General features: G+C 51.3%; 1 protein-coding gene across 1 annotated transcript in view; it reads left to right on the forward strand.

Annotated features, from left to right (window-relative positions):
- The window catches only part of CACNA1B (calcium voltage-gated channel subunit alpha1 B), a 437,648-nt gene that overhangs the window by 140,240 nt on the left and 271,570 nt on the right, over positions 1 to 25,838 (forward strand). The window contains exons 4-5 of the mRNA XM_054393221.1: positions 21,515 to 21,606; positions 25,113 to 25,265. Of these exons, the coding sequence (XP_054249196.1) occupies positions 21,515 to 21,606; positions 25,113 to 25,265 (245 nt within the window). The remainder of the gene's footprint in view (positions 1 to 21,514; positions 21,607 to 25,112; positions 25,266 to 25,838) is intronic.

The following is a 25,838-nucleotide window of genomic DNA, read 5'->3' on the forward strand; positions in this document are numbered from 1 at the left end:
CCAGTCCTATCACTCCCTGACACCCTAAAAATTCCCTCCTCAGCTTTCTTGGAGCCCTCTTCAGATATTGGAAGGCCACAAGAAGGTCTCCTTGCTATTTTGCTGGGGCTGCTCATGATGTAGGAGTTTACACAGTGTAGAGTTTTGTGCTGCCTTCTGCTGTTTCCCTTAACTCTGGCAGTGGCTTGAACCTTGAGCTGTGATGGTGATGCCACTGTCCTGGATGCTGGAGTGCTGCAGAGCTGCTGGCAGTGTCTGGACTGAGCTGTGGTCTGGTCTGGGGAAGCTGGGGAAAGCAGAGCACTTGGCTTGAAGGTCTCCAAACAAGCTGGAAGGAGGTCTTGAAATTTTTATGTGCCTCTCAGTGCTGGTGCTTCCCCAGCCCTCTGTGCCATGGGTGTGTTTCATCCCCAGCCCTCCACCAGCATCCCTCTGCCCTGCAGGAGGAAGCTCTTCACAATGAGAGTGGTAAAATACAGGAACAGGTTGTTCAGGGTTGTGGTTGAGACCCCATCCATAAAGACATCCAAGACAAGACTCGATGTGGCCATGAGCAGCTCGATCTAGTTGGAGGTGTCCCTGCTGCCTGCAGGGGCTTTGGACAAGATGACCTTCCAGAGTCCCTTCCAAGCTGATGCAATCTGTGAGTTACCAAACCTGTCCCCTGTGTGCTGTTGGAAGATGGATTGGGTGATGGTGAGGATGGTTGGGGTGGAACAAAGTCCACTTCCCCCCCCTCCAGTACCACCTTGCAGCAGCATCCCACAACTGGAGAGCCTGGAGATGCCACATACACATCTGGAGCTGCCTCCTGCTGCTGTTTCCAGGGCTACCAGAGGAAGGATTCACTCAGGATGCCAGAGTGGAGGGAAGGAGATGACTAAGCAAATGTCAGAAATGCTTCCTCTGGAGCCATGCTGTGTCCTCCCAGCACCTTCCCTGGTTGGAGCTTAGTGCTGTCTAGACAATGGTCTGCTCTGTGCAAACTCTCCATTACCATAATGCCAACAGGCTGCCAAAGGGCTCAGAGAGCCTTCCCTTCCTCACTGCTGCTGGGTGCATCCCCAGACCTGCTTTGTTCTGCTCTGAGAGCAGTGAATGGAATGATTATTTAATAGAGAAGGGAGGCATGGCCAGGAGGGGCAGAGACTAAAGCTGGGTACTACCAGCCCCCTAAGATTTAAACCCAGTCAAATGTGAAACATCTCCTTCCTTAAAAATCACAGCCTGAAAGGTGGATCAAGAGAGGGCAGCAGCATGGAGAGAAACAGTGACTTGATCATTACTGGATGTTCAAACTTGTCAGATCTTAAAGCTGTTCCTGCTGCTTCTTGTTGAACCTGACTCATGCATTTTGGACACCAGAGCTCACCAGTGCTGCTTTGGGCTTCTTTTTCTCCACTTGTGCTTCTTTTTTTTTTTTCTGTTGGCTGTAGAGAGAAGCCTGAGATAATTTAGCTCTGAACCAAACACTTAACTCTGGTGCTGAAAAGCTAGGGGGGGATTTCTGGACCATTTCACAGCAATAGGCTGCATCAACAAAAAACATCTGATGCTCTTGGCTGGCATCCCAAAGTGCTCAGTGCTGTCTCCACATGTGCTGCCTTGTCAGAAAGCTGCTGTGGACCACAGGATGCTTCCTGCCTCTCTTGCAGCTCTCTAAGAAATTCCCCACAGGTCTCTCTCTCTCTCTTCTGCCCTGTATTTCAGGTCTGTCTTTGGGGAAAAAAATGCTGGAACAAATCACAGAATCAAAGAATTGTTTCAGTTGGAAAAGACCTCTGAGATCACCAAGTCCAACCATCAGCCTAACACCACCACGGCCACTAAACTGTGTCTCCATGTGCCATGGCCACAGGATTCTTGAGCACCTCCTGGCATGGTGCCTCCTCCAGCTCCCTGGGCAGCCTGTTCCAATCCCTGACCACTCTTGCAGCAAAGAAATTTTTCCTCATCTCCAACCTAACCCTCCCCTGGCACAATTTCAGGCCATTTCCTCTGCTTCTATCACCTGACACTAGGGAAAAGAGACTAACCCCCAGCCCACTGCAACCTCCTTTGTGCCACACAGAGCCTTCTCTGCTGGGTGCTGCTGCCTGCTTCCATTTCACATGGCTGCAGCAGGTGGACAAACCTTCCTGCCTGGTCAGTGGGGAGAAATGAAGCTCCAAAACCCCACAAGTGATGCAAGGGCAACCTCCCCTGGAAAACTGCAGCTTTCATCTCTGCTCTGCTGCCTTGTAACTGCCCAGTGGGCTCAGGGGGACTGCTCTGGAAATGTGGCAAACACAAACATTTGCTGCTGTGCTGGGAGCTGGGCTGTCAGGTTCGAGCCCAGAGCATATATTTTTTAGTGGCTGCATTATACAGCCCAGAAATGTTGAGCTTATGAGGAAAATGGAGGCAGACTTTTATCTGCAGCAATTGCTGTCTTCTTAACAGCCCAGTGGAGAGCGAAAGCCTTCGTTACCCGAGCCATCAGATACTTTGGGAAGAGCCCCCTGTCCTCTTATAAAGATGTTACTTCCCTGCACCAGTGACATTGCTCTGGCTCCTCAGGTTCCCCCAAGCTCTGTTTGTTGGGACCTGGCTGCTCTGCTGGTTGGCATTACTGACTGGTGCAGAGTCAGAGAATGGTTTAAGTTACAATCATAGAATCAGTCAGGGTTGGAAGGGACCACAAGGATCAGCCAGTTCCAACCCCCCTGCCATGCCCAGGGACACCTCACACTACAGCAGGCTGGCCAGAGCCTCATCCAGCCTGGCCTTAAACACCTCCAGGGATGGAGCCTCAACCACCTCCCTGGGCAACCCATTCCAGGCTCTCACCACTCTCATGGGGAAGAACTTCTTCCTCATGTCCAGTCTGAATCTCCCCACTTCCAGCTTTGTTCCACTCCCCTCAGTCCTGTCACTCCCTGAGAGCCTAAAAAGTCCCTCCCCAGCTTTCTTCAGATATTGAAAGGCCACAATAAGGTCTCCTTGGAGCCTTCTCTTCTCCAGACTGAACAGCCCCAACTCTGTCAGGCTGTCCTCATAGCAGAGCAGCTCCAGCCCTCTGCTCATCCTTGTGGCCCTTCTCTGGACACCTTCCAGCACCTCCAGATCCCTCTTGTAACAGTGGCTCCAGAACTGGATGCAGTACTCCAGGAGTGGTCTCAGCAGAGTGGAGCAGAGGGGGAGAATCCCCTCCCTGCCCTGCTGGCCACACTTCTCCTGCTGCAGCCCAGGCTCTGCTTGGCTCTCTGGGCTGCAAGTGCTCACTGCTGGCTCCTGCTGAGCTTCTCCTCCCCCAGCACCCCCAAGTCCCTCTCCTCAGGGCTGCTCTCCAGCCAGTCCCTGCCCAGCCTGGAGCTGTGCTTGGGATTGCTTCAACCCATCTGCAGAACCTTGCACTTGGTCTTGTTGAACCTTGTGCCCAGCTCTGCAGCCTGTCCAGGTCCCTCTGGATGGATCCCTTCCCTCCAGCCTGTCTGCTGCACCACACAGCTTGGTGCCATCAGCAAACCTGCTGAGGGTGCACTCAATGCCACTGTCCATGGCACCAACAAAGATGTTGAACAAGACTGGTCCCAGGACTGAGCCCTGAGGGACTCTGCTTGTCACTGGAGTTGGAGAAGAGCTTTAAGCTGGGGTCCAGCTGTTGGCTAGCAAGGTGTCTGTGTGCTCCTGTTGGTTTGGGGAAGGGGATTAACACACTGTGGTGGGTGAGATGGGATGGGCAAAGTGGGGTAAGGGTGAGCAACTGCAGCATACGTGGAGGAGGGGGAAAGTAGGGATGGCAAACTGATGTCCAGGGTCCATGATCACAGAATGGCTTGAGTTGGAAGGGACCTTAAAGATCATCCAGTTCCAACCACCCTGTCACAGGGGCAGGGACACCTCCTACTGCCCTGTTATGAGGGCAGGGACAACTTGAAGCAGCCTTCCAGTACCTGAAGGGAGCTACAGGATAGCTGGGGAGAGACTTTTGACAGGGGCTGGGAGTGCCAGGATGAGGGACAGTGGCTTTGAGCTGGGAGAGAAGAGATTGAAACTGGAGATTAGGAAGAAATTCTTTAGAGTGAGGGTCGGGAGACACTGGAACAGGTTGCCCAGGGAGGTTGTGGATGCCTCCTTCCTGGAGGTGTTGAAGGCCAGGCTGGATGAGGCCTTGAGCAACCTGGGCTGGTGGGAGGTGTCCCTGCCCATGGCATAGAGATTGGAATTTGATGATCTTCAGTGTCCCTTCCAACCCAACCCCTTCTATGAATCTACAGAAAGAGGAGGTTTCTCTGTCCCACTCATGAGATAATGCTCCCTGAGCACCAAGCACAGGAGCTGGTGTTGCTTCATATCCTAAAACCCAGAAGAGGGGAAGTTCCCGTTCCTGTTTGCAACATGGAAGAAATCATTCCTGACTTTCTCCTGTCCACACCCAGCTTGCAACAGGTTGAAAGCACGGTGCAGATGGCTGTGCAGTTATTGCCAACATCTACTCATTAGATTAGATACAGCCCTGGGTTTATTTAGCAGAAGCAGATGGAGGGAATACACAATATTTTAGATGCCTTGGCAAACTGTGTTCTCCTCAGAACAACATTGCATGTTTGCTGTGATAGTTCTGGCCAAGAAAACCCCCAGGTTCAAGGAAAGAGGCAGATTGGTGCCTGTTGGGAGTGACTCCTTGTCTGCCCACCTCTGGGTGTTACAGGATGCAGTGCTGCAGTGGCCTGGTGGAGTGGATGGACTCAGGAGACCATCACTCCAAGCACTCCTTGTAGAAGTTAGTGCATGGCTCAGCTGGTGGCTTGGTGGCAAAGAAAAGCCTGCAGTGCAGAAAGGTTCAGAAGACAGTAACCTAACAAGAGATCTTCTTTCCTTCAGAGCAATGCACGTGGGGACAGATATTTTTTCCTTCTGCTCTGCACCAGTTCCTGACTGGCTGCTTCTTCCCATTGCTGTTCTGGTAGCACTAATTCAGCACCCTAGGAAGGAAAGCTGAGCTCTTATTCTGAACCCTTTTGTTGTGGTTTGCTTTTTAAACACTGGTGTCACCTGATAGCCATGACATTTGCTGTCTCAACTCATCCACAGCTACTTCTGGGGACTGGCCAAATGCAGAGGGTGATATGGCTCTGGTTCCAAGTGACACAGACTTCACTGCTGCTCCCAGAGCAATCTGGCAAAGAGCCTCTGGTTTGGTGGGTGCTGGAAGGAAGGAGGGGTGCGAAGTGCTTTTGGTGACTCAGATCTCTTCCCTCCTGCAGTGTGTGCACTGCCCTGCCAGCCCATCTGGCAGAACATTCAGAGCTGGATGCAGTACTCCAGGTGGGCTCTCACAAGAGCAGAGGGGCAGAAACACTTCATTGCCCATGCCCATGTTCTGTATTGGTGCTGAGTTGATCTTTGCAGTTGTTACTTGCAGTTTGCAGTTGCATCCTCAGCATGCAGAAGCTCAGCTGTGTTACCTGAACATCTTGACTCCAGGTCACTGCATAGCTGGGTCCATCTAGTTACCTGGATGTGATAGGCAGCAAGTTGTTGTTTCTCCTGTGCTTTTCATCCAAGGGCTTTGATGGTTTTTGAATCCTGTGCTGAGCACTGTTGCTCTTTTCCAGACTATTTGTGCTACAGAGCATCAATCCCTCTAGGCTCTGGTTTAGTGGGCCCTGGAAGAAATGAAGGAAGGAAGGTTGAGATGTGCTTTTGGTGACTCAGATCTTTTCCCTCCTGCAGTGTGTGCACTGCCCTGCTAGCCCACCTGGCAGAAAAGTCCATCCTCATCCAGCAAGCAGCTGCCCTGTGCCCTTTGCCCAATTTCAAACAGCCTGTGGCTAGAGAGCAGAGTCCTCTGGAGGTGTAGTGAAGTTTGGGTGTTCTTCTGTACCCACACAGGATTTAGGGGTTGGTGTTTTTCAGGCAAATGGCAGCTTTAAATCAAGTGAAAAATGTTTAGGCTTGGCATGAAGTCTTTCACTGAAAGGAAACCTCAGACACCTTCATTTTAGAACTTGACACAACAAACAATCCCAAATGAGGTTTCTTTGTTCTGTCATTTTCTCCTCTCTTGAAGTAGAAATAATTGAAACGTTTTGCTGACCCTGAAGGTTCCTCTCCAAGAACTGTTTGATACTGCATTCAACCCCTCCAGAGCTTGCCCATACAGGAGATGTTGTGGGGCAGGGTGTGTGACATCACATGGCTCCAAGAAAGTGCTTTGGGCTCCCAGCTCCTGCTCTCTGCATCCTCTGATGAAGGCCACAAAGCTCTGGGATGCCCATCAAACTGTTGGACCAGGTCCAGAAAAGGCCACAAAAGTGATTGGAGGGCTGGAGCACTTCCCCCTATAGGGACAGGCTGGGAGAGTTGGGGCTGTTCAGCCTGCAGAAGAGAAGGCTCCAGGGAGACCTCAGAGCAGCCTTCCAGTACCTGAAGGGGATCCAGGAGAGCTGGGGAGGGACTTGTGACAAGTGCTGGGAGTGCCAGGATGAGGGAGAATGGCTTTGAGCTGGGAGAGGGAGATTGAGACTGGAGATGAGGAAGAAATTGTTGAGAGTGAGGGTGGGGAGACACTGGCACAGGTTGCCCAGGGAGGTTGTGGCTGCCCCCTCCCTGGAGGTGTTCAAGGCCAGGGTGGGTGAGTCCTTGAGCAACCTGGGCTGGTGGGAGGTGTCTCTGCCTATGAGGGGGTGGTTGGTACTAAATGATCTTTCAGGTCCCTTCCAACCCAACCCATTCCATTCTGTTTCCAAGGGCAGCAAGCAGCTGTCTTCCCTTTGTAACATTAATGTAGTGAGACTCAAGGTATGACCTACTTTCCAGCCCCAGGGAAGTGCAGGATGGTTTTTAACTCCTCAGTGCTCAGTTTTCCCAGTGTGAGCTCCCTGAGATGTTTAAGAAGTGTATGTGGAGTGCTGCACTTGGGCCACAACAACCCCAGCCAATGGGACAGGCTTGGGGCAGAGTGCTGGAGAGCTGCTCAGAAGAGAAGGACCTGGAGGTGTTGATTGCTGGCTGAGCCAGCAGTCTGTTCAGGCAGACAAGAAGACCAGTGGCACCCTGGCCTGGATCAGAAGAGTGTGTCCCTAGGGTCTGGGGGTGTGGTTGTCCTCCTGTGCACTGGTGAGGACCACACCTCCACTACTGAGTTCAGTTTTGGGCTCCTCACTTCAAGAAGGACATTGAGGTGCTGGAGTAGGTCCAGAAAAGGGGAATGAAGCTTGTGGGGGGTCCTGAATATAAGGCTGATGAGGAGCAGCTGAGGGAACTAGGATTGGTTTAGTCTTCTGAAGAGGAGGCTGAGGTGAGATCTCACTGCTCTCTAAAACTACCTCAAAGGAGCTTGGAGTCAGGTAGGAGTTGGTCCCTTCTCCCAAGGAACAAAGGTTAGGGCAAGAGGAAATGGCCTCAGGTTGTGCCAAGGGAGGTTCAGGTTAGATATTAGCAAAAATCTCTTCCCAGAAAGGGTTGTCAGACACTGGAACAGGCTGCCCAGGAAGGTGATGGAGTCACCACCCCAGGGGGTGTTTAAAAGCCTCATGGAGGTGGTGCTGAGGGAGGTGGTTTAGTGGCAGTGGCTTGGCAGCAGGGGTGGGGTCGTGAGCTCTGGGTGAGCATTTGGACTTCATCTCAAAAGTCTCTTCCCACCTCACCAGTCCTATGGTTCTGTCTCCCTGCCAGCTGCCACTGCTTGCTGGGGGTTAGCCTCCTTCTCTGCTCTGTGCCATGGTATGTTCATGTCTCTTCTGCTTAGAAACAACAAGGACCTACCTGAGCAATTGCCTTGTAACCAGAACATCTTCCTTCACCCTGAGCATTGGCCAAGCCCTCTGCACTCTGCAAAACCTCATTCCTTTGTTTGCCTGTCACAGGCTGCTGGGTTGCTGTGTCTCCTAGCAGAGGAGTCTATGTCTACAGATGCTCCTCTCCCTCTTTTCTCCCTGGAGCCTGCCTCAGGAATTACAGGCAGGAAAGTAGGTTGCAGGTGGTTTGGGAGGGGGGGATTCTGCTCTCATTTTGCTGTTCTTCCTCCCAGGACTCTGTCACATCCAGAGGAGGAGGCACTTTGTGTTCACAGCTGGGCAGCTCTGTGGGTTGGTGTCAGATCTAACGCTGGCTGCAGAAGGCTCAGCAATGGACCAGTTTGGTGTGAGACCAAGGAGTGAATTGGCTCTTTGTGCCCCTGAGGCACAGCAGCTCTGTGCTCCTGAATGCTGCCACTGAATATTTGTGTTCAGTTTTGGGCCCCTCGCTACAAGAAGGACATTGAGGTGTTGGAGTGTGTGCAGAGAAGGGCAACGAAGCTGGGGAAGGGTCTGGAGAACAGGGCTGGGGAGGAGCAGCTGAGGGAGCTGGGGGTGTTTAGTGTGGAAGAGGATGAGGGGAGACCTCATTGCTCTCTACAGCTCCCTGAAAGGAGGTTGGAGTGAGGTGGGGGTTGGTCTCCTCTCCCCGAGTACAAGTGACAACAGGAAATGACCTCAGATTACACCAGGGGACAGTTAGGTTAGACATGAAGAACAATTTCATCCTGGCAAGAGAGGTTAAGGCCTCCACCATTGCCCAGGGCAGTGGTGGAGTCCCCATCCCTGGAGGGGTTTCAAAGCCATGTAGATGATGGGGCTGTTCAATCTGGAGAAGAGAAGGCTCCCAGGTGACCTTCTTGTGGCTTTTCAATATCTGAAGGAGGCTACAAGAAAGCTGGGGAGGGACTTTTTAGGCTATCAGGGAGTGACAGGACTGGGGGGAATGGAATGAAGCTGGAAGTGGGGAGATTCAGGCTGGATGTGAGGAAGAAGTTCTTCCCCATGAGAGTGGTGAGAGCCTGGAATGGGTTGTCCAGGGAGGTGGTTGAGGCTCCATCCCTGGAGGTGTTTGCAGCCAGGCTGGATGAGGCTCTGGCCAGCCTGCTGTAGTGTGAGGTGTCCCTGGCCATGGCAGGGGGTTTGGAACTGGCTGATCCTTGTGGTCCCTTCAACCCTGACTGATTCTATGATTCTATGTGGTGCTGAGGGACATGGTTCAGTGACCTGGCAGTGCTGGGTTAATGGTTGGACTCAAAGGCTTTTTCCAAACAAAATGTTTCTGATTCTGTGCTTCCTTGGTGTGTTTTATTTTGCTCACTGTTCCTCTCACGTTACAGCTAAAGAGAGGTTTATCCCTCACTGCAGCAAGGCCATTCTGATGGATATACTCAGTTTGGGGACAAACAGGTTTATCTGAGCCAAGGGATCAGCCTGAGGTGCTCTGAATAACCTGATGCTAAGGAAAGGGTTTGGGACCTGATGCATTTTGTTGTAGATGAGCTTTGAAGGGAAGGAACAGGCTGAGATGCTGTATGTAGCTATCTACCTGGCTGCTCAGACTTGGTCTTGGTTATCTATGGTTTCTTTGGGCAGCCTGATTTAGTTGAGGATTCCCTGCTTACTGTAGAGGGGGTTGGACTAGATGGCATTTGGAAGTCCCTTGCAACCCAGACCATTCTAGGATCCAAAAGAGAGACAGAGAGCTGGCAAGCTGTGCCCTTTCGTGGGGGAGGGACTGTGGACAGCTGGTGGGGAAGTGACCAACATGGAGTGATGGAGCCAGCAGATGAACCTGATGATGCCATAAATTAAATGGTGCAATTAACACAGCCAGATCTGCTTATCAGCTCAGACCTGGTGTGGACTCTGTGTCTTTGGCAGTGACAATAAAGCTCCCACACCATGAAATCAAAGTGAGGGAAAAGGGGCATCCATCCAACAGCTCCATGCAGGCCCATGCTGTGGCTGGGGGCATGGGGCAGCAGCAGGACTGACAGCCATGTCCTGCAGCCCAAGCTCAAGGCAGGCTGGCTGTGCTGACCAGAACATCTGCCTGCAGCTGGAGGCTGGCTCATGAGCACCCCTTGGCTGGCTGCCTCCACTGACCTGCCCTCAACTCCTGGGCAGGGCAAGCAGCCAGACCATGTCAGCAGCATAAGGCTGAGCAATGCCTTCAGTGTGCTCTCTGGAGTTAAGAAGGTGAAAAGTGCTGCTTTTGATGTGCACTGCAGCTGAGGTGGCCCTCAGCAGACTCACTAACTCTTGACACATCCTTCCACAGCTTTTAGTGTGTGCAGCTGGTGTGGTTTCTCTGAGTCTTGCTCCTTGGCTTCACCTGCTGCCAACACTTGGCTACCTGTTGCTGGTTGGTAGGAGGGAATGGGGAGAAGTGAGATGCTCTGCTGCCATCAGTTGCCAGAGATGATGGTGCTGCCTTCTCCATGGTGTTCCATAGACTCATAGAATGGGTTGGGTTGGAAGGGACCTTAAAGCTCATCCAGTTCCAACCCCCCTACCATGGGCACGGACACCTCCCACTAGACCAGGCTGCTCAAGACCTCATCCAACCTGGCCTTGCCTATTTGCTGTTGATACTTTGGTGCTCTCCTCAGAGATCAGTGCCACTGGGTCATAATAATTTTTCTTGCTGTGTGTATGCTGGTAGGTGAGAAGCTGGACAGGAGCCATCACTGAGCACTGCCAGCACAGCCCCAGCCTGTCCTGGGCTGATCTCCAGCAGCATGGGCAGCTGCACTCTGCTGAGACCCCCCCTGCAGTGCTGGGGCCAGATCTGGCATCCTCAGCACAGACATGGACCTGTCGGAGTGGGGCCAGAGGAGGCCACAGCAGTGCTGGTAGGGCTGGAAGCCCTCTGCTGGGAGGCCAGGCTGAGAGAGTTGGGGTTGTGCAGCCTGGAGAAGAGAAGGCTCCAGGGAGACCTTCTGGTGGCCTTGCAGTGCTAAAGGGGCTGAGCAGAAAGCTGGGGACAGACTTTTTCTCAGGGCCTGTTGTGACAGGACAAGGGCTGATAGTTCGAAACTAAAAGAGGGAGATTCAGACTGGAGAGAAGGAAGAATTTTTTTTGCTCTGGGCATGGTGAGGCCCTGGCCTCACCATGTTTCCCACATCTACCACCATGTTTCCTACAGAGGTGGTAGATGCTTCATCCCTAGAGCCGTTCCAGGTCAGGTTGATTTGGGATCTGAGTTGCAGGTTGCTCTGCTGACTGCAGGGGGATTGGACTAAATGGCTTTGAAAGGTCCCTTCCAACCTAAACCAGTCCATGAACAATTATTTCTTGTTCCCCATCTCTGCTGCTTTCTTTTTGCAGCTACTCCACCCAGCTCCTGAGTGACTTCACTGGAGCTCACCTTGCACACCCAGCAGTGTGGAGTTCAGTTCTTCACCTGGGCAGCAGATTCCCTGATGGGAAGCTCTGTCTTGATAGCCACCTCTATGTGTCCCAGGGTCTACCTGCAAGGTGGATGGTTCCTGGCTGTTGTGCAGGGCAGCCACTGGAGAAGTTGGTGTTTCCACACATTAGCACACAGGCTGGGATGTGCATGGTGAAGCCAGAGGTTGTCCTGTGCTGGTTGGTGTGCTGCTGGCCCTCCTGACTCTGGAAAGCCTTGGCAGCTCCAGCCAGAACCCCTTTGTCTGCTGCTTTGGGGTTAAAATGCTTCAGCCATTCAGGAAAGCAGCAGACAGAGCAGCCTCCCATGGCAAATGGTTTCAGGGGAAAAAAAGAAAATAGGAGAATATATATTTCTGTAAATTTTTAATGCTCTGCATATGTGCAGAAGGGAAAAGAGCAGTTAAAAAGCCCAGCTCCTTAACTGCTGAATTTTATGAGCCTTTTATTTTTTTGAGGGAGATGAATCTTCTCCATAGAACAACTGATTGCAACAGAATCATCTCTTTCCAGTTAATTTCTGCTGCAAAAATCACAGAATCATAGAAAGACCTGGGTTGGAAGGGACCTCTAATGGTCATCTAGTCCAAACCCCCTGTAGTAATGGACATCCTCCACTAGATCAGGTTGTCCAGAGCCTTGTCAACCCTCACCTTGAATATCTCCAGGGATGGAGCCTCAACTACCTCCCTGGGCAACCTGTTGCAATATTCTACCACCCTCATTGTAAAGAACTTGTCCCTAACATCCAATCTAAATTGCTAAACATTCCTATGATGGTGTGGGACTTGAGGGATCTTCAAGCTCTTTCTTGGATTTCTAGCCACCATGGCCAGCAGGTCAAGGGAGGTGATTCTCCCTCTCTACTCAGCTCTGGTGACACCCCACCTGGAGTACTGCATCCAGTTCTGGAGCCTCTATTGCAAGAGGGATCTGGAGGTGTTGGAAGGTGTCCAGAGAAGGGCCATGAGGATGAGCAGAGGGCTGGAGCTGCTCTCCTATGAGGACAGACTGAAAGAATTGGGGTTGTGCAGTCTGGAGAAGAGAAGGCTCTGAGGTGACCTTCTTGTGGCCTTCCAGTATCTGAAGGGAGCTACAAGAAAGCTGGGGAGGGACTTTTGAGGGTGTCAGGGAGTGATAGGACTGGGGGGAATGGAACAAAGCTGGAAGTGGGGAGATTCAGACTGGACATGAGGAAGAAGTTCTTGCCCATGAGAGTGGTGAGAGCCTGGAATGGGTTGTCCAGGGAGGTGGTTGAGGCTCCATCCCTGGAGGTGTTTAAGGCCAGGCTGGATGAGGCTCTGGGCAGCCTGATCCAGTGTGAGGTGTCCCTGGCCATGGCAGGGGGGTTGGAACTGGATGATCCTTGTGGTCCCTTCCAACCCTGACTGATTCTATGAACACCGCAACAGTGATCCTGCTAGTGGTGACAACTCCAGTGGGATTAGAGACCTTCTCCACCCCTGGAAGAGTAATTGGGAAGGGTGGATGAGGGTCACAGCCAGCAGGTAGCACAGGGAGAGGTGATGGTCAGCACATGGACCAGGGGAAAGATGGGAGAATCATAGAATGGCTTGAGTTGGAAAGGATCATCACTGAGTTGGTTAATGATCATCCAGTTCCAACCCCCTGCTGTGGGCAGGGGTACCTCCCTCTAGCCCAGGGTGCTCAAGGCCTAATCCAGCCTGGTCTTAAACAATTCTAGGGATGGGACCTCTCCCACCACTCTGGGCAACCCATTCCATGGTCTCACCACCCTCATAGTAAAGAATTTCTTTCTACTGCTCAATCTACATCTCCCCTGTTCCAGCTTCAAACCATTACCTCTCATCCTATCACCAGAGGATAACAGGATGATAGAACTTCATGAAAAGTCCCTCTTCAGCTCTCCTGTAGAACCCCTTCAGTACTGGAAGGCCACTATAAAGTCTCTCTAGAATTTTCTCTTCTCCAGGATGAACAAACCCAAATCCCTCATCCTGTCCTCATAGGAGAGGTGTTCCAGCCCTCTGATCATCTTTGTGGCCTCCTCTGCATCTCATCTAACAGTCTGATGCCCTTCATGTGTTGGGGACTCCAGAGCTGGATGCAGTACAACAGATGAGGTCTCACAGGAGCAGAGCAGAGAGGCAGAATCCCCTCCCTTGACCTGCTGGTCACACATCTTTTGCTGCAACCCAGGATAGGGTTGGTTTTCCTTGGAAGGAATTTCTTCCAACTAGCCAGGCAGGATTCATGAAGATATGGATTTATTTTTTTCCATTGTCTGGAGCTCACTGGGGCTTGTTGAGCTTTGGCAGCCTGTGCCCACAGTCTGCTCTGGGAACAAGGAGGGGATTCACTGGAGTTTTCTGTGCTCCTGCTTCTGCCAGAGTTTTCTGTGCTCCTGCTTCTGTCAGAGTTTTCTGTGCTCCTGCCTCTGTCAGAGAAGTTGGAATCACTGCTGCAGAGGTACCTGCATGAGGTGGGGTTGAATCTGTGGGTAAGAAGTGAGAGTTGCTCTTTCTTTTCCTAAAAGAGCTGCTGTACTGCTGCTAGTTTGGCCTGGTTTGGAGGAAAGCTGGCTGGTGGGTATTTAGTCTTTTCTCCTAATCCCCCCTGAAGAGATTTATTTGGTTCTTGGGAACAGGAATTTTGGGATAAGGTCTCTGGAAAAAAAAAAAAAAAATTGCTGCTTGCAGTTCTTTTCTGGGGCTGGAGTTTATACCCAACAGCAAGGTTCCATTAAACAATGTCTGCAGCTTAAGCCAGTGATTCCTCCTGCAGCAGAACCTGCCCTGGCACTAGAGTTGTCCAGTGGTGAGATCCCCTTGGAAGTGTTAATCATTCCCAGTTAGTAATCCTGCTGCTGTTTGCTGGAGCTGTGTGTTATCTGCTCACCAGCAGCTGCTGCACTGGCAGCCAAGTTCCAGTTCTCTTCTGCATGTCTTGTGCCACCTCTGCTGTGATTTACAGGCAGTGAGGCCAAGACACTGAGCAACAAACCTGCTCCATACCTGCAGATGTGTGTGTGTTGAGTGTGGCCTCACTGGCTGCTCTTTGCTGAGGCTGCACCAGAGGCTGTTGCTCCTATAAGCAGAGACATGTGTAGAAAACCCTCTATTTTTCTTCATCTTTTCTTGGCTCTCACTCTCCTGTGTTCCTGTTCCTCCTCATCTTCTTGCCTCAGTGGAGATGCAAAGCACCTCTGTCACTTGCTCCTCAAGAGATCACCTGGAAAAGCTAAAATAAATCCACTTAAAGGCCATTAAAGGAGAAGGAGGACAAGGTGTGGATGATCCTGAGGAGCAGGGTTAGCTTTTACCCACTCCAATCCCAGGGATTTAGAGATGTGAGGTGGGCATGATCCTGAGGAGCAGGGTAAGCTTTTCCTCACTCCAGTCCCAAGGATTTAGGGATGTGGGGTGGATATGATCCTGAGGAGCAGGGTTAGCTTTTACCCACTCCAATCCCAGGGATTTAGAGATGTGGGGTGGACATGATCCTGAGGAGCAGGGTAAGCTTTTACCCACTCCAATCCCAAGGATTTAGGGATGTGGGGTGGACATGATCTGCTGTCTACAACTACCTGAAGGGAGGTTGTGGCCAGGAGGGGTTTGGTCTCTTCTCCCAGGCAACCAGCACCAGAACAAGAGGACACAGTCTCAAGCTGTGCCAGGGGAGATTTAGGCTGGAGGTGAGGAGAAAGTTCTTCACAGAGAGAGTGGTTGTCCATTGGGATGTGCTGCCCAGGGAGGTGGTGGAGTCCCCATCCCTGGAGGTGTTCAGGAGGGGATTGGACGTGGCACTTGGTGCCATGGTTTAGATAGTCATGAGGTGTAGGGTGACAGGTTGGACTCGATGATCTTGGAGGTCTCTTCCAACCTTCCTGATTCTATGATTCTATCCTATGATTCTGTGATCCTGAGGAGCAGAGTTAGCTTTTCCCCACTCCAATCCCAGGGATTTAGAGATGTGGGGGACACACAACCCTGAGGAGCAGGGTTAGCTGTTCCCCACTCCAGTCCTTGGAATTCAGAGATGTGGGACTAAGGAGTTGTGAGGCATTTTCTTTATTCAGAGCTTCGGCGAGACGTTTGGGATGGGGTAGCTCTGAGAAGTGCAGTGCTGTGTGCCAGTGTGTGTCTTGCTGGACCAGCACACACACATCCTGAGCTCTGAGGTGCTTTACGAACTGGGTTGCTAAGCCCTGTGGGTCTTAGGGAGCATGTCTGTGAAGGGGGCAGGGACTGCTGAGCAGCTTTGGTTTTGCAGGGAGAAGAGGCACCACGTCTGCCCTTGGCATGGCTTTCCCCTTGCCAAGCTGGGCTCCAGCTGCTGCTCAGCTCTTCCCTCACAATTCCTGGGTGTCAGCTTTTTGCCAGTAGGTCCTTTGGAGCAAGAAGGACCCCAAGTGCCAGGGCTCCTGGGATGGTCACTGACCCCATAACACTTCAAAAAAGCCCTGGAGCCCTCTTTCCCAGTTCCACTCTTTGGACAACCTGCCTGTGGCTGCAGAGCCAGGGCTGGGAGAAGGTTGCAGCATCCAACCCCTCCCTGCTTTGATTAGTGCAGGAAATGTTTCTGGGCTGGATGTGAGCTGGCTGCCCACCTGGGTTTTCTCACCACCTGCCTCATTTACCTGCAAGGCTCAAAGGTGGAATTTTAGCCCTAAATCTACCACCTCATCCTCTTAGTCTTCTGTTTCTTCCACCCAAAGTGGCTTTGTTTAGGACACAGCTGTATTTATTCCCTCTAGGCAGAATCTGGCCAGGTGTGTATTGTCTTTCAGGAGTGGCTGACTCATGGCTAGATGTGACAGTGACAGCTCAGCTCCATGGCCATGAATTGTTGACAGGATTCCACTGGGATATCATAGAATGGTAGGGGTTAGAAGGGACCTCTGAAGGTTATCAAGGCCAACCCCTGTGCCAAAGCAAGGTCACATAGGGCAGGTCACAAAGGAAAACATCCAGCTGGGTCTTGAAAGCCTCCAGAGAAGGAGACTCCACAGCCTCTCTGAGCAGCCTGCTCCAGGGCTCCAGCTCCCTCACAGCAAAGAATTTTCTCCTCATGTTGAGGTGGAACTTCCTGGGTTTCCAGTTTGTGTCCATTGCCCCTTGTCCTGTCACAGGACACCACTGAAAAGAGCCTGGCCCCTTCTTGACACCAACCCTTCAGATATTTATGAACATAATTCTGAACTCTCAGCCTTCTCTTGTCCAGACTAAACAGTCCCAGGTCTCTCAGCCTTTCCTCATCAGACAGATGTTCCACTCCCTTCATAATCTGATACCATCCATGGAGCAGCTTTCCAGCCATGGGAGATAGTGTGCTGAGGTTGTCCTGTGTAGGTTATTTTGGAATCACTGTGGTAGTGATGTAGGAATTCCTGCCTGGTTAGGGCCTCTGCCTGCTGAGGGGTGTGGGTGTTGGCATGGTTGGAGCAGGTGCTTTTTAGCATCAAGCCTGTTAAGGAAGACAAGAGTGGAATGAAGACCTCCAGCCAGTGGAACCTTTACTGGCACCATGGGACTAATGATGGTGTCCCCCCTTCACTCCTCTTGTTGAATTTAGATACCGAGTGCTGAGTGTATTGAGCACCTCTCCTCTCAGCTGGTACCAGGAAGCAGGGCTCTGCCTGCTGGCAGCACCAATCCATCTTGGCTCACTGGAGACTAATTGTGCTGTTAGTAACAATATCCAAGGTGGATGTTTGAGATTATCTTTGGACTGTTACCAGGCTGCAGAGGTTTAGAACTGAGCAATTAAGTTGTGAGGCTGGTGGGAAAGGAGAAGGGGAATGAAGTCATTGGCATGGGTGCAGAAGATTAAATTAGAAGTCTCTGCATGTGATGGTGCTTGGTTTAAATTGCCTCCTGTTGCTTATGCTCAGGCTGCATGGATGGAGCTGATGTAATGTGAATTTTCTGGTCATGAAATTGTAGGAACAGGTGTCCTGTAGAATAGATCCTTGGCTCCTCGGGTCCTGGCTTGCTGCTGCCTCTCTTGCATCCAACATCTCAGCATGCTTTTTTCCTGATCTCCAGCACCTCCTGCTGATGGAGTCTGGCCCTTTCCACACAGCAGTGCTGATCCTGCTCTTCCCTGACCCAGCTCTGGCAGCAGAGCTAAGTCAGTCAGTAAGTCAAGGACAGGGCTTTGATCCTGGTGTAGCTGAGTGCTCCCTACACAGCCACATCCTCTGCTGCTGAGTTCAGCAGGCATCCTGCATCTCACACACTCAAAGCATTGACTTTCAGTCTGGAGAAGAGAAGACTGAGAGGGGATTTAATAAATATCTATAAATATCTGAGGGCTGGGGGTCAAGAGGGGAGGGGACAGGGACAGGCTCTGCTCAGTTGCACCCTGGGATAGGACAATGAGCAATGGATATAAACTGCAGCACAGGAGGTTCCACCTCAACATGAGGAGGAACTTCTGCACTGTGAGGGTCACAGAGCACTGGAACAGGCTGCCCAGAGAGGTTGTGGAGTCTCCTTCTCTGGAGACTTTCCACCCCCATCTGGATGTGTTCCTGTGTGACCTGTGCTGGGTTCTGTGGTCCTACTCTGGCAAGGGATTGGATTGGATGATCTCCTGAGGTCCCTTCCAACCCCTAACATCCTGTGATCCTCTATGACTTGAAACCCTCTGCTTTTTTCTGGTCCTTTTCAATTTAAGAGTTAATTTAATATTTAGTTGGACACTTTGAATGTTCAACATCCTGTTCACAGTAATAGAGAAGAAGAGCTCTTGGTTAGGTGCAAATATATCACTCTGCCACCTCATGGAGCATCTCTGTGTCAAGCTCTTTTGGATGGTTCACAGTGATAAGCCAAGGAACAATGAGTTCAAACTTGAACAGAGAAGATTTCAGCTCAACAGGAGGAGAAACTTCTTTCCAGTGAGGGTGACAGAGCCCTGGAGCAGGCTGCCCAGGGGGGTTGTGGAGTCTCCTTCTCTGGAGACTTTCAAACCCCACCTGGATGCATTCCTGTGCAGACTACCTTAGGTGACTCTGCTCTGGCAAGGGGGGTGGATTCGATGATCTATTGAGGTCTCTTCCAATCTCTAATATACTGTGAGACTGTGATACTGTGATGATCAGAGGGCTGGAGCACCTATCCTGTGAGGAGAGCCTGAAAGAGTTGGGGTTGTTCAGACTAGAGAGGAGAAGTCTCCGAGGTGACCTTCATGTGGCCTTCCAGTATCTGAAGGGGGCTACAATTTTAGGCTCTCAGGTAGTGACAGGACTGGGGGGAATGGAACAAAGCTGGAAGTGGGGAGGTTCAGAGTAAATGTAAGGAAGAAGTTCTTGCCCATGAGAGTGGTGAGAGCCTGGAATGGGTTGTGCAGGGAGGTGGTTGAGGCTCAATTCCTGAGTGGACCCAGAGAAGGGCAAGAAAGATGGGGAAAGGTCTGGACACCAGGGCTGGAAAGGGTCTGGAGACCAGGGCTGGGAACAGCTGAGGGAACTGGAGGTGTTTAGTGTGCAGAAAAAGAGGCTGAGGGGAGACCTCATTGCTCTCTACAACTCTCTGAAAGGAGATGGGAGCCAGGGGTGGGAAAGGTGTTGGTCTTTTGTCCCCAGTATCAGATGATGGAAGGAGAGGTAATGGCCTGAAATTGTGCCAGGGAAGGTTTAGGCTGGAGATCAGAACAAAGTTATTTACTGATGAGGGTTGTCAGGCACTGGAACTGGTTGCCCAGGGTGGTGGAGTCACCATCCCTGGAGGTGTTTGCATGGCACTTGAGGACATGGTTTAATGTAGATATTGGGTTGCTGGTTGGACTTGGTACTCTTGGAGGTCATCTCCAGACGAAGTGATTCTGGTTCTGTGAAACACCAGACCTCAGTACTACAGGGTTTTCTGAACTGATTACAGGGAGAAGGGAATTTCTGGTGTAAAGAGGACATTTATTTCTCTCTCACTGCCTCCTTCTGGAAAATGGTGCAAGCTTCCTCTAAGCACAGGGTGCTGCTCTGTAGCAGACAGACCCAGGCCTGCTTGCTGTGGGGCATCAGCAGGCAGACTGGTCTGTGCTGGCTCTATAGGTCAACAGTGCCAGTATGAGTACTGGTATCAGGGTGAGGGATGCTGCTTGGTTTTCAACAGGTCAGACTGATAAGGTGATGTATAGGGATAGTAGCTTGCCTTCTAGATATAGCAGGGTCAAGATTAGGAGGACACAAGAGGAGCAGGTCCAGAGGAGGCCACAAAGATGATCAGAGGGCTGGAGCACCTCCCCTAAGGGGACAGGAAGAGAGAGTTGGAGCTGTTCAGCCTGGAGGAGAGAAGGCTTTGGGGAGATCTTATAAGGGAAGGCTGGGGAGGGACTGTTTAGAAGGGCTGTACCAATAGGGTGAGGGGCAATGGTTTGAAAGTGGAGCAGGGCAGATTTAGGTTGGACTTCAGAAGGAAGTTCTGCACAATGAGGGTGGTGAAATACTGGAACAGGTGGCCCAGGGATGTGGTTGAGACTCCATCCATGCAGACATTCAAGATCAGACTTGAATTGGCACTGGGCAGCCTGATCTAGTTGGAGGTGTCCCTGGTGGCTGCAGGGGGGTTGGACAAGATGACCTTTGAGGGTCCCTTCCCTCACAGATCTGTCAATGTGTGAAGGGTTGCCCTGAGCTGCTGAGTGTGAAGGCTGGGTAGAAAAGTTCATCAGTGACATAGAGAAGGTCCCAAGGCTGGGCAATAGTCTGCTGAGCTGAAGTCAACTCTCTTGGTTAAACCAAGTCTCTGTGTTTATTTTGCTTGTTCTGGGACTCCTTGTGTTCATTTGTAGCTCAGTCCTAGTGTGAGCTGAAGGATGATTGTGGAGGTTCAGGTTAGGGTGGTGGTAAGGATTTGACATTGGATAGCTCATGGAAGTGGAAATGGGAGTGTGATTTCCAGGTCAAATAGCAGGAATAGGTTTGCTACTGGGGAAAACTCAGACTGAGAACGGGAGGCAGGGAGATCCAAGTGGGTTGAAGACACATTCATATGAATCACAGAATCAGTCAGGGTTGGAAGGGACCACAAGGATCAGCCAGTTCCAAGCCCCCTGCCATGCCCAGGGACACCTCACACTACAGCAGGCTGGCCAGAGCCTCATCCAGCCTGGCCTTAAACACCTCCAGGGATGGGGCCCCAACCACCTCCCTGGACAACCCATTCCAGGCTCTCACCACTCTCATGGGCTACAACTTCTTCCTCACATCCAGCCTGAATCTCCCCACTTCCAGCTTTGTTCCATTCCCCCAGTCCTGTCACTCCCTGATAGCCTAAAAAGTCCCTCCCCAGCTTTCTTGTAGCCCCCTTCAGATACTGGAAGGCCACAATAAGGTCACCTGGGAGCCTTCTCTTCTCCAGACTGAACAGCCCAAACTCTCTCAGTCTCTCCTCATAGGAGAGGTGCTGCAGCTCTCTGCTCATCCTCATGGCCCTTCTCTGGACACCTTCCAGCACCTCCAGATCCCTCTTGCAATAGAGGCTCCAGAACTGGATGCAGTACTCCAGGAGTGGTCTCAGCAGAGTGGAGCAGAGGGGGAGAATCCCCTCCCTGCCCTGCTGGCCACACTTCTGCTGCAGCCCAGGCTCTGCTTGGCTCTCTGGGCTGCAAGTGCTCACTGCTGGCTCCTGGTGAGCTTCTCATCCCCCAGCACCCCAAAGTCCCTCTCCTCAGGGCTGCTCTCCAGCCAGTCCCTGCCCAGCCTGTATTGGTGCTTGGGATTGCCCTGACCCATCTGCAGGACCTTGCCCTTGGTCTTGTTGAACCTCCTGAGGTTGGCTTGTGCCCAGCTCTGCAGCCTGTCCAGGTCCCTCTGGATGGATCCCTTCCCTCCAGCCTGTCTGCTGCACCACACAGCTTGGTGTCATCAGCAAACCTGCTGAGGGTGCACTCAATGCCACTGTCCATGGCACCAACAAAGATGTTGAACAAGACTGGTCCCAGGACTGATCCCTGAGGTACATGAGGAGAGTTTTTCTGAGACCTGGGTGTGTCAGAAGTTTAATGTGGTGGGGATGATGCTTTGAGTGAGAGATAGGGTTGAGTAGGAGCATGATTGTTGGTTGCTCTCCTCTGGGGTTGTAGCAGGTTTTAGAGATTGGAAGCCAATTTTAATTACTCCACTAGAAGAGCAAGACTTGGTCTGAGCAAGGCTCAGGAGCTCTGCAGGAGCCTGGGGATGATGGTTTTCAGCAGCCACACTTTGCAATGTCATCACAGGTATAAAATTTAAAGCAGCTTGAATATTTCCTGGTGGTGCACAACATGCTTTGGAAAGAGGACTATGCATTTCATCTCATTTCCTCCCTCTCTTCTCTTTTGCAATCAGGATTCTGGCCACTGCTGGGACTGACTTTGACCTGCGGACCCTGCGAGCCGTCCGAGTGTTACGACCCCTGAAGCTCGTGTCAGGAATCCCAAGTGAGTGTCACAATAAGGTCACCTTCACAGCCAAAGGTGCTCTGTAGCTTCTGGGGTGTTACATCCTTTCCTGAGCAGTATTTTCTTCCCCTACTTTCTAACAGGCTGTAGCTCCTGCTCTTGCTAGGTTCTGATTTTTGTTTCATCCTGGTTTGTCTCCAGCCCAGCTGATTTCAGCACTGACCTCCCAGGCTTGCAGGTGGGAGGCAAAGGTTTGTCCTCAGGCTGCTTGACCTTCAGGGTTGATTTCTCTGGGATGTGAAGACCTGAGACCCAAATTTTGCAGCTTTCAGGCCCCCAGCCTGAGAGGCTGACAGCATATGAGAGACAGGGACCTGTTGGATCAGGGCTAGAGGAGGTCACAGCAATGCTGGCAGGGCTGGAACCCTCTGCTGGGAGGCCAGGCTGAGAGACTTGGGGTTGTGCAGTCTGGAGAAGAGAAGGCTCCAGGGAAACATTCTGGTGGCTTTGCAGGGCCTAAAGGGCTGATCAGAAAGCTGGGGACAGACTTTTTTTAGTTTGAAACTAAAAGAGGAAGGTTCAGACTGAAGGGAAGGAAGAAATTTTTTACACTGAGGGTGGTGAGACCCTGTCCCAGGTTGTCCAGAGAGGTGGGAGCTACCCCATCCCTGGAAGCATTCCAGGTGAGGTTGTTTAAGGCTCTGAGCAACCTGCTGTAGCTGCAGATGTCCCTGCTGAGTGCAGGGGGGTTGGACTGGATGAGCTTTGAATGTCCTTTGCAACCCAAACCAGTCTGTGATGCTATGATGACTTTTTATGAGCTGAGCATCTTGCACTAAGGATTTTACCCCTTTAAGACTCCAAGGGAAAGAGCAGCTGCAGCTTGGTCCTGCCTACTCCATGGACAGCTTAATATATTTCACACACTAACGTGAAGGATCTGAGTGCTCCAATGAGGAACTGCTTCATGGCTTGCTGATGGCCTGAAGCCACCCAGGTCCTCTCACCATTGCATTTTATTTGTCACTGTTCACCAGCTGCTCTGCCTGCTAGCAGCAGATTGCTGTCAGGAGTGGATTTCACTTCTGAATGTGGAACAGAGATTTTTTTTTTTTTTTTCCCCTCCAGCAAGAGGCAGTGAATGGGAACTGATGCTCTGTGGCTGCTCTGCTCTTCTCTGCTTCAACCCCTTGACAGACAGGCAGCTCCTTCTACTCCCAGGCAGTGGGTTGGGGCATTGGCTCTGCCTCCAACCTGGTTGCTTCAGGATTGAAATGCTGGTGCTGTAGAAATCCAGCAAGGGTTTGTGCTTTATACTCATATAACACCAAAATTTCCTGACCTTAGCATCCTTTCATGGGCAGGGCTTGAATCTGAATTCCCACTCCTTGGTTAGGCTTGAGAAAGATGTCAATTATTAATGAGATCTCTAATGAGATGCTGCTGGCTGGTTTTTTTCATGGACTTCTTGCTTGTTCAAGGCAATGTGGTGTAGTGGTAGTGACAGTTTAAAGATGCCAGGGAGGGAGGTGGCCCTTCAGGGGTGTTCCTATCCTGGTGTGGGTTGCATGTTCCCCCCAGGAGGATGTGATTTCCTCACTCAGTGATACCATAGAATGCCTTGAGTTGGAAGGGACTTTAAAGCTCATCGAGGTCCAATCCCCCTGCTATGGGCAAGGACAGCTTCCACTACACCAGGCTGCTCAAAGCCTCCTCCAGCCTTTTCTTAAACACTTCCAGTGATGAGGCATGCACAGCTTCTCTGAGCAACCTGTTTGTAACAGTGTGAGAGCTGAAATCCCTGTCCCACACTGACCATGACCAGGCTAGCTCAGTCTGGAAGCAAATGCAAGCTGTATTTACAAGCAAAGCTACAATCCAGGATGAAAGGCAATGAATCTGTACAAATAGGCACTGTTCACAACATTCACAAATATGTACAATCAACAGAAAAACACAACCAAGCTCCCTTTGCTTCCCCCTCAAGGAAGGGAAGCTCCTCCCTGCTCCCCCCAGGGCCCCCCTGGGAGAAGGCAGAGAGTCAAGAAGCAGGGAGGCTGTTAGACTGAGCTTGTCAAGGTCAGGGTGTTATCTTCAGGCAGAAAAGAAAAAGCAGGCAGATAGAAGCTGAGCAAGCTGAGACTGCCCAACTCCCCAACCTTGTTTGGAGTAGTGATTCTTAAACATTTCTCTCTCTCCAATGGAAGTGTTTAGGACAATCATTAATTTGCTTTCTTACACCCAGTAGTGATTTATTTATATTCTTTCACTTTCTCTGCTCAAACTTTGTGAAGAAGCATTAAAAAGGCAGTCTTAAAACCATCACACTGTTCCAGTGTCTCACCACCTTCAGGTAAAGAACTTCTGGTGTCCAATCTAAATCTACCCTGCTCTAGTTTCAAACCATTGCTCCTTGCCATTATAACCAGGCCCTCCTCAGCTCTCCTGTAGCCCCTTCAGGTACTGAAAGGCTGCTTTAAGGTCTCCCTGGAGCCTTCTCTTCTCCAGGCTGCACAACCCCAACTCTCTCAGCCTGTCTTTACAGGAGAGGTGCTCCCAGCCCTCTGGTTATCTTTGTGGACCAGCAGAGCATTTTCCCAATGAGCATTATTTGCTCTCATGTTTTTATTGATGCTGTGGAAGCTGTGGGCTGTGGATTTTTCCTGTAGTAAACACACAGCCTTGAGGAGCACTCAGACACAGCCTGCTTTGTGCTTTTCACCTACACCATCAGTATTTTTCCTGACCAACACATCTTCATGTTTTCTTTATTTTTTTTTCCTTCCTTGCCCCCATATCGACCTCAGCAGTGTCATGCAAAGTAGCAAGATGATGAATTTTCATTCTCCACACCTTAGGACAGGCCACCAAGGTGGCTTTGAGCTGCTGCTTATCACTGGAGGTTTTTTGTTGTGTGCATCTCTGTGATGCTATCTGACAGCTCCATCTCTCCAACCTCCCTCCTTGTCTTCCTGCTTTTAACTGAAAATGAGGCTTTGTGCCAGTCAAAGAGCTGTGGATGGACAGCCCTGGAGACAGGACCTTGCTTCTCCAGAAGCAGGGTATGATGGGCATGGCTGTGTCACTGCTGTTTGGTGTGTCATGGAGGCAGAGGCAGCTCCTGCACGGCTCAGAGCTCTCTGTCCTCCCTGGGACAAGAGGTACCACAGTGGTGCCCAGCTCTGCTGCTGCACCCAGCACTCTGCAGGATCTACCTTGAGCACCTGGTCCAGCTCTAGGTTGAATCTTGGGGCTCCACTGGCTGCAGGAAAAGTCCATTTCTGTGCCTCTGAAGCTTCAGAGATGCTTGAATCTGTGATCTGAAGAAAAGGGGTCAGAAAAAGATGACTCCTGGTTGTCTGCCACTCCTGAAGTGCTTCATGGCTGTAGCAGCTTTTCTGTAGCACGCTGGGAAGAGCAGCATTGCTTGGCATTGCCAACTCTCCACTTTCCCTTAGACAACCCTTCTCTCCTGTCTCGCCCTCACCCCCCAGACCCTTGTTTTCCTTCTTTGACTGATTACTTGTTTCTCCTTGTCCCCACAGGCTTGCAGGTTGTCCTCAAGTCCATCATGAAGGCGATGGTGCCCTTGCTCCAGATTGGGCTGCTCCTCTTCTTCGCCATCGTCATGTTTGCCATCATTGGGCTGGAGTTTTACATGGGGAAGTTCCACAAAACCTGCTTCTCCAACGAGACAGGTGAGTTCCAGCACCTTGGCACAATGCTTCTACTGCCCTTCAGCTCATCAGGGATGGTTTCTCTCCTACTCTTAGTTTGCTTTTCTTTTGTCATCTTCCACATTCACTGTGTTCTCTCCCTCCTTACCCACCTACACTAAGAGTTAACAGGCTGTTGTGCTCACCTACAGGAAGGTGAGGGAGGGGAGGGACCTTCTACAAGGGATTCTAGTGCTAGGACAAGGGGCAATCAATGACTTTGAGCTGGAAGAGGGGAGATTGATACTGGAGATTAGGAAGAAATTCTTTCCAGTGAGGGTGGGGAGACACTGGAACAGGTTGCCCAGGGAGGTTGTGGATGCCTCCTTCCTGGAGGTTTTCAAGGCCAGGTTGGATGAGACCATGAGCAACCTGGGCTGGTGGGAGATGTCCCTGCTCATGGCAAGAGGTTGGAACTGGATGATCCTGAAGGTCCCTTCTAACCCAAACCATTCTATGGCTATTCTTTGGCTCACCCTGCATGAACTGGGACACCGCCACAGCACCCCTGATGCTGGTGGCTCGCTCTCTGTCTACACAAGGGTGTGATGAAGG

Source organism: Indicator indicator, chromosome 28 (genome assembly GCF_027791375.1).
Source record: "Indicator indicator isolate 239-I01 chromosome 28, UM_Iind_1.1, whole genome shotgun sequence".
Taxonomy (NCBI): Eukaryota; Metazoa; Chordata; class Aves; order Piciformes; family Indicatoridae; genus Indicator; species Indicator indicator.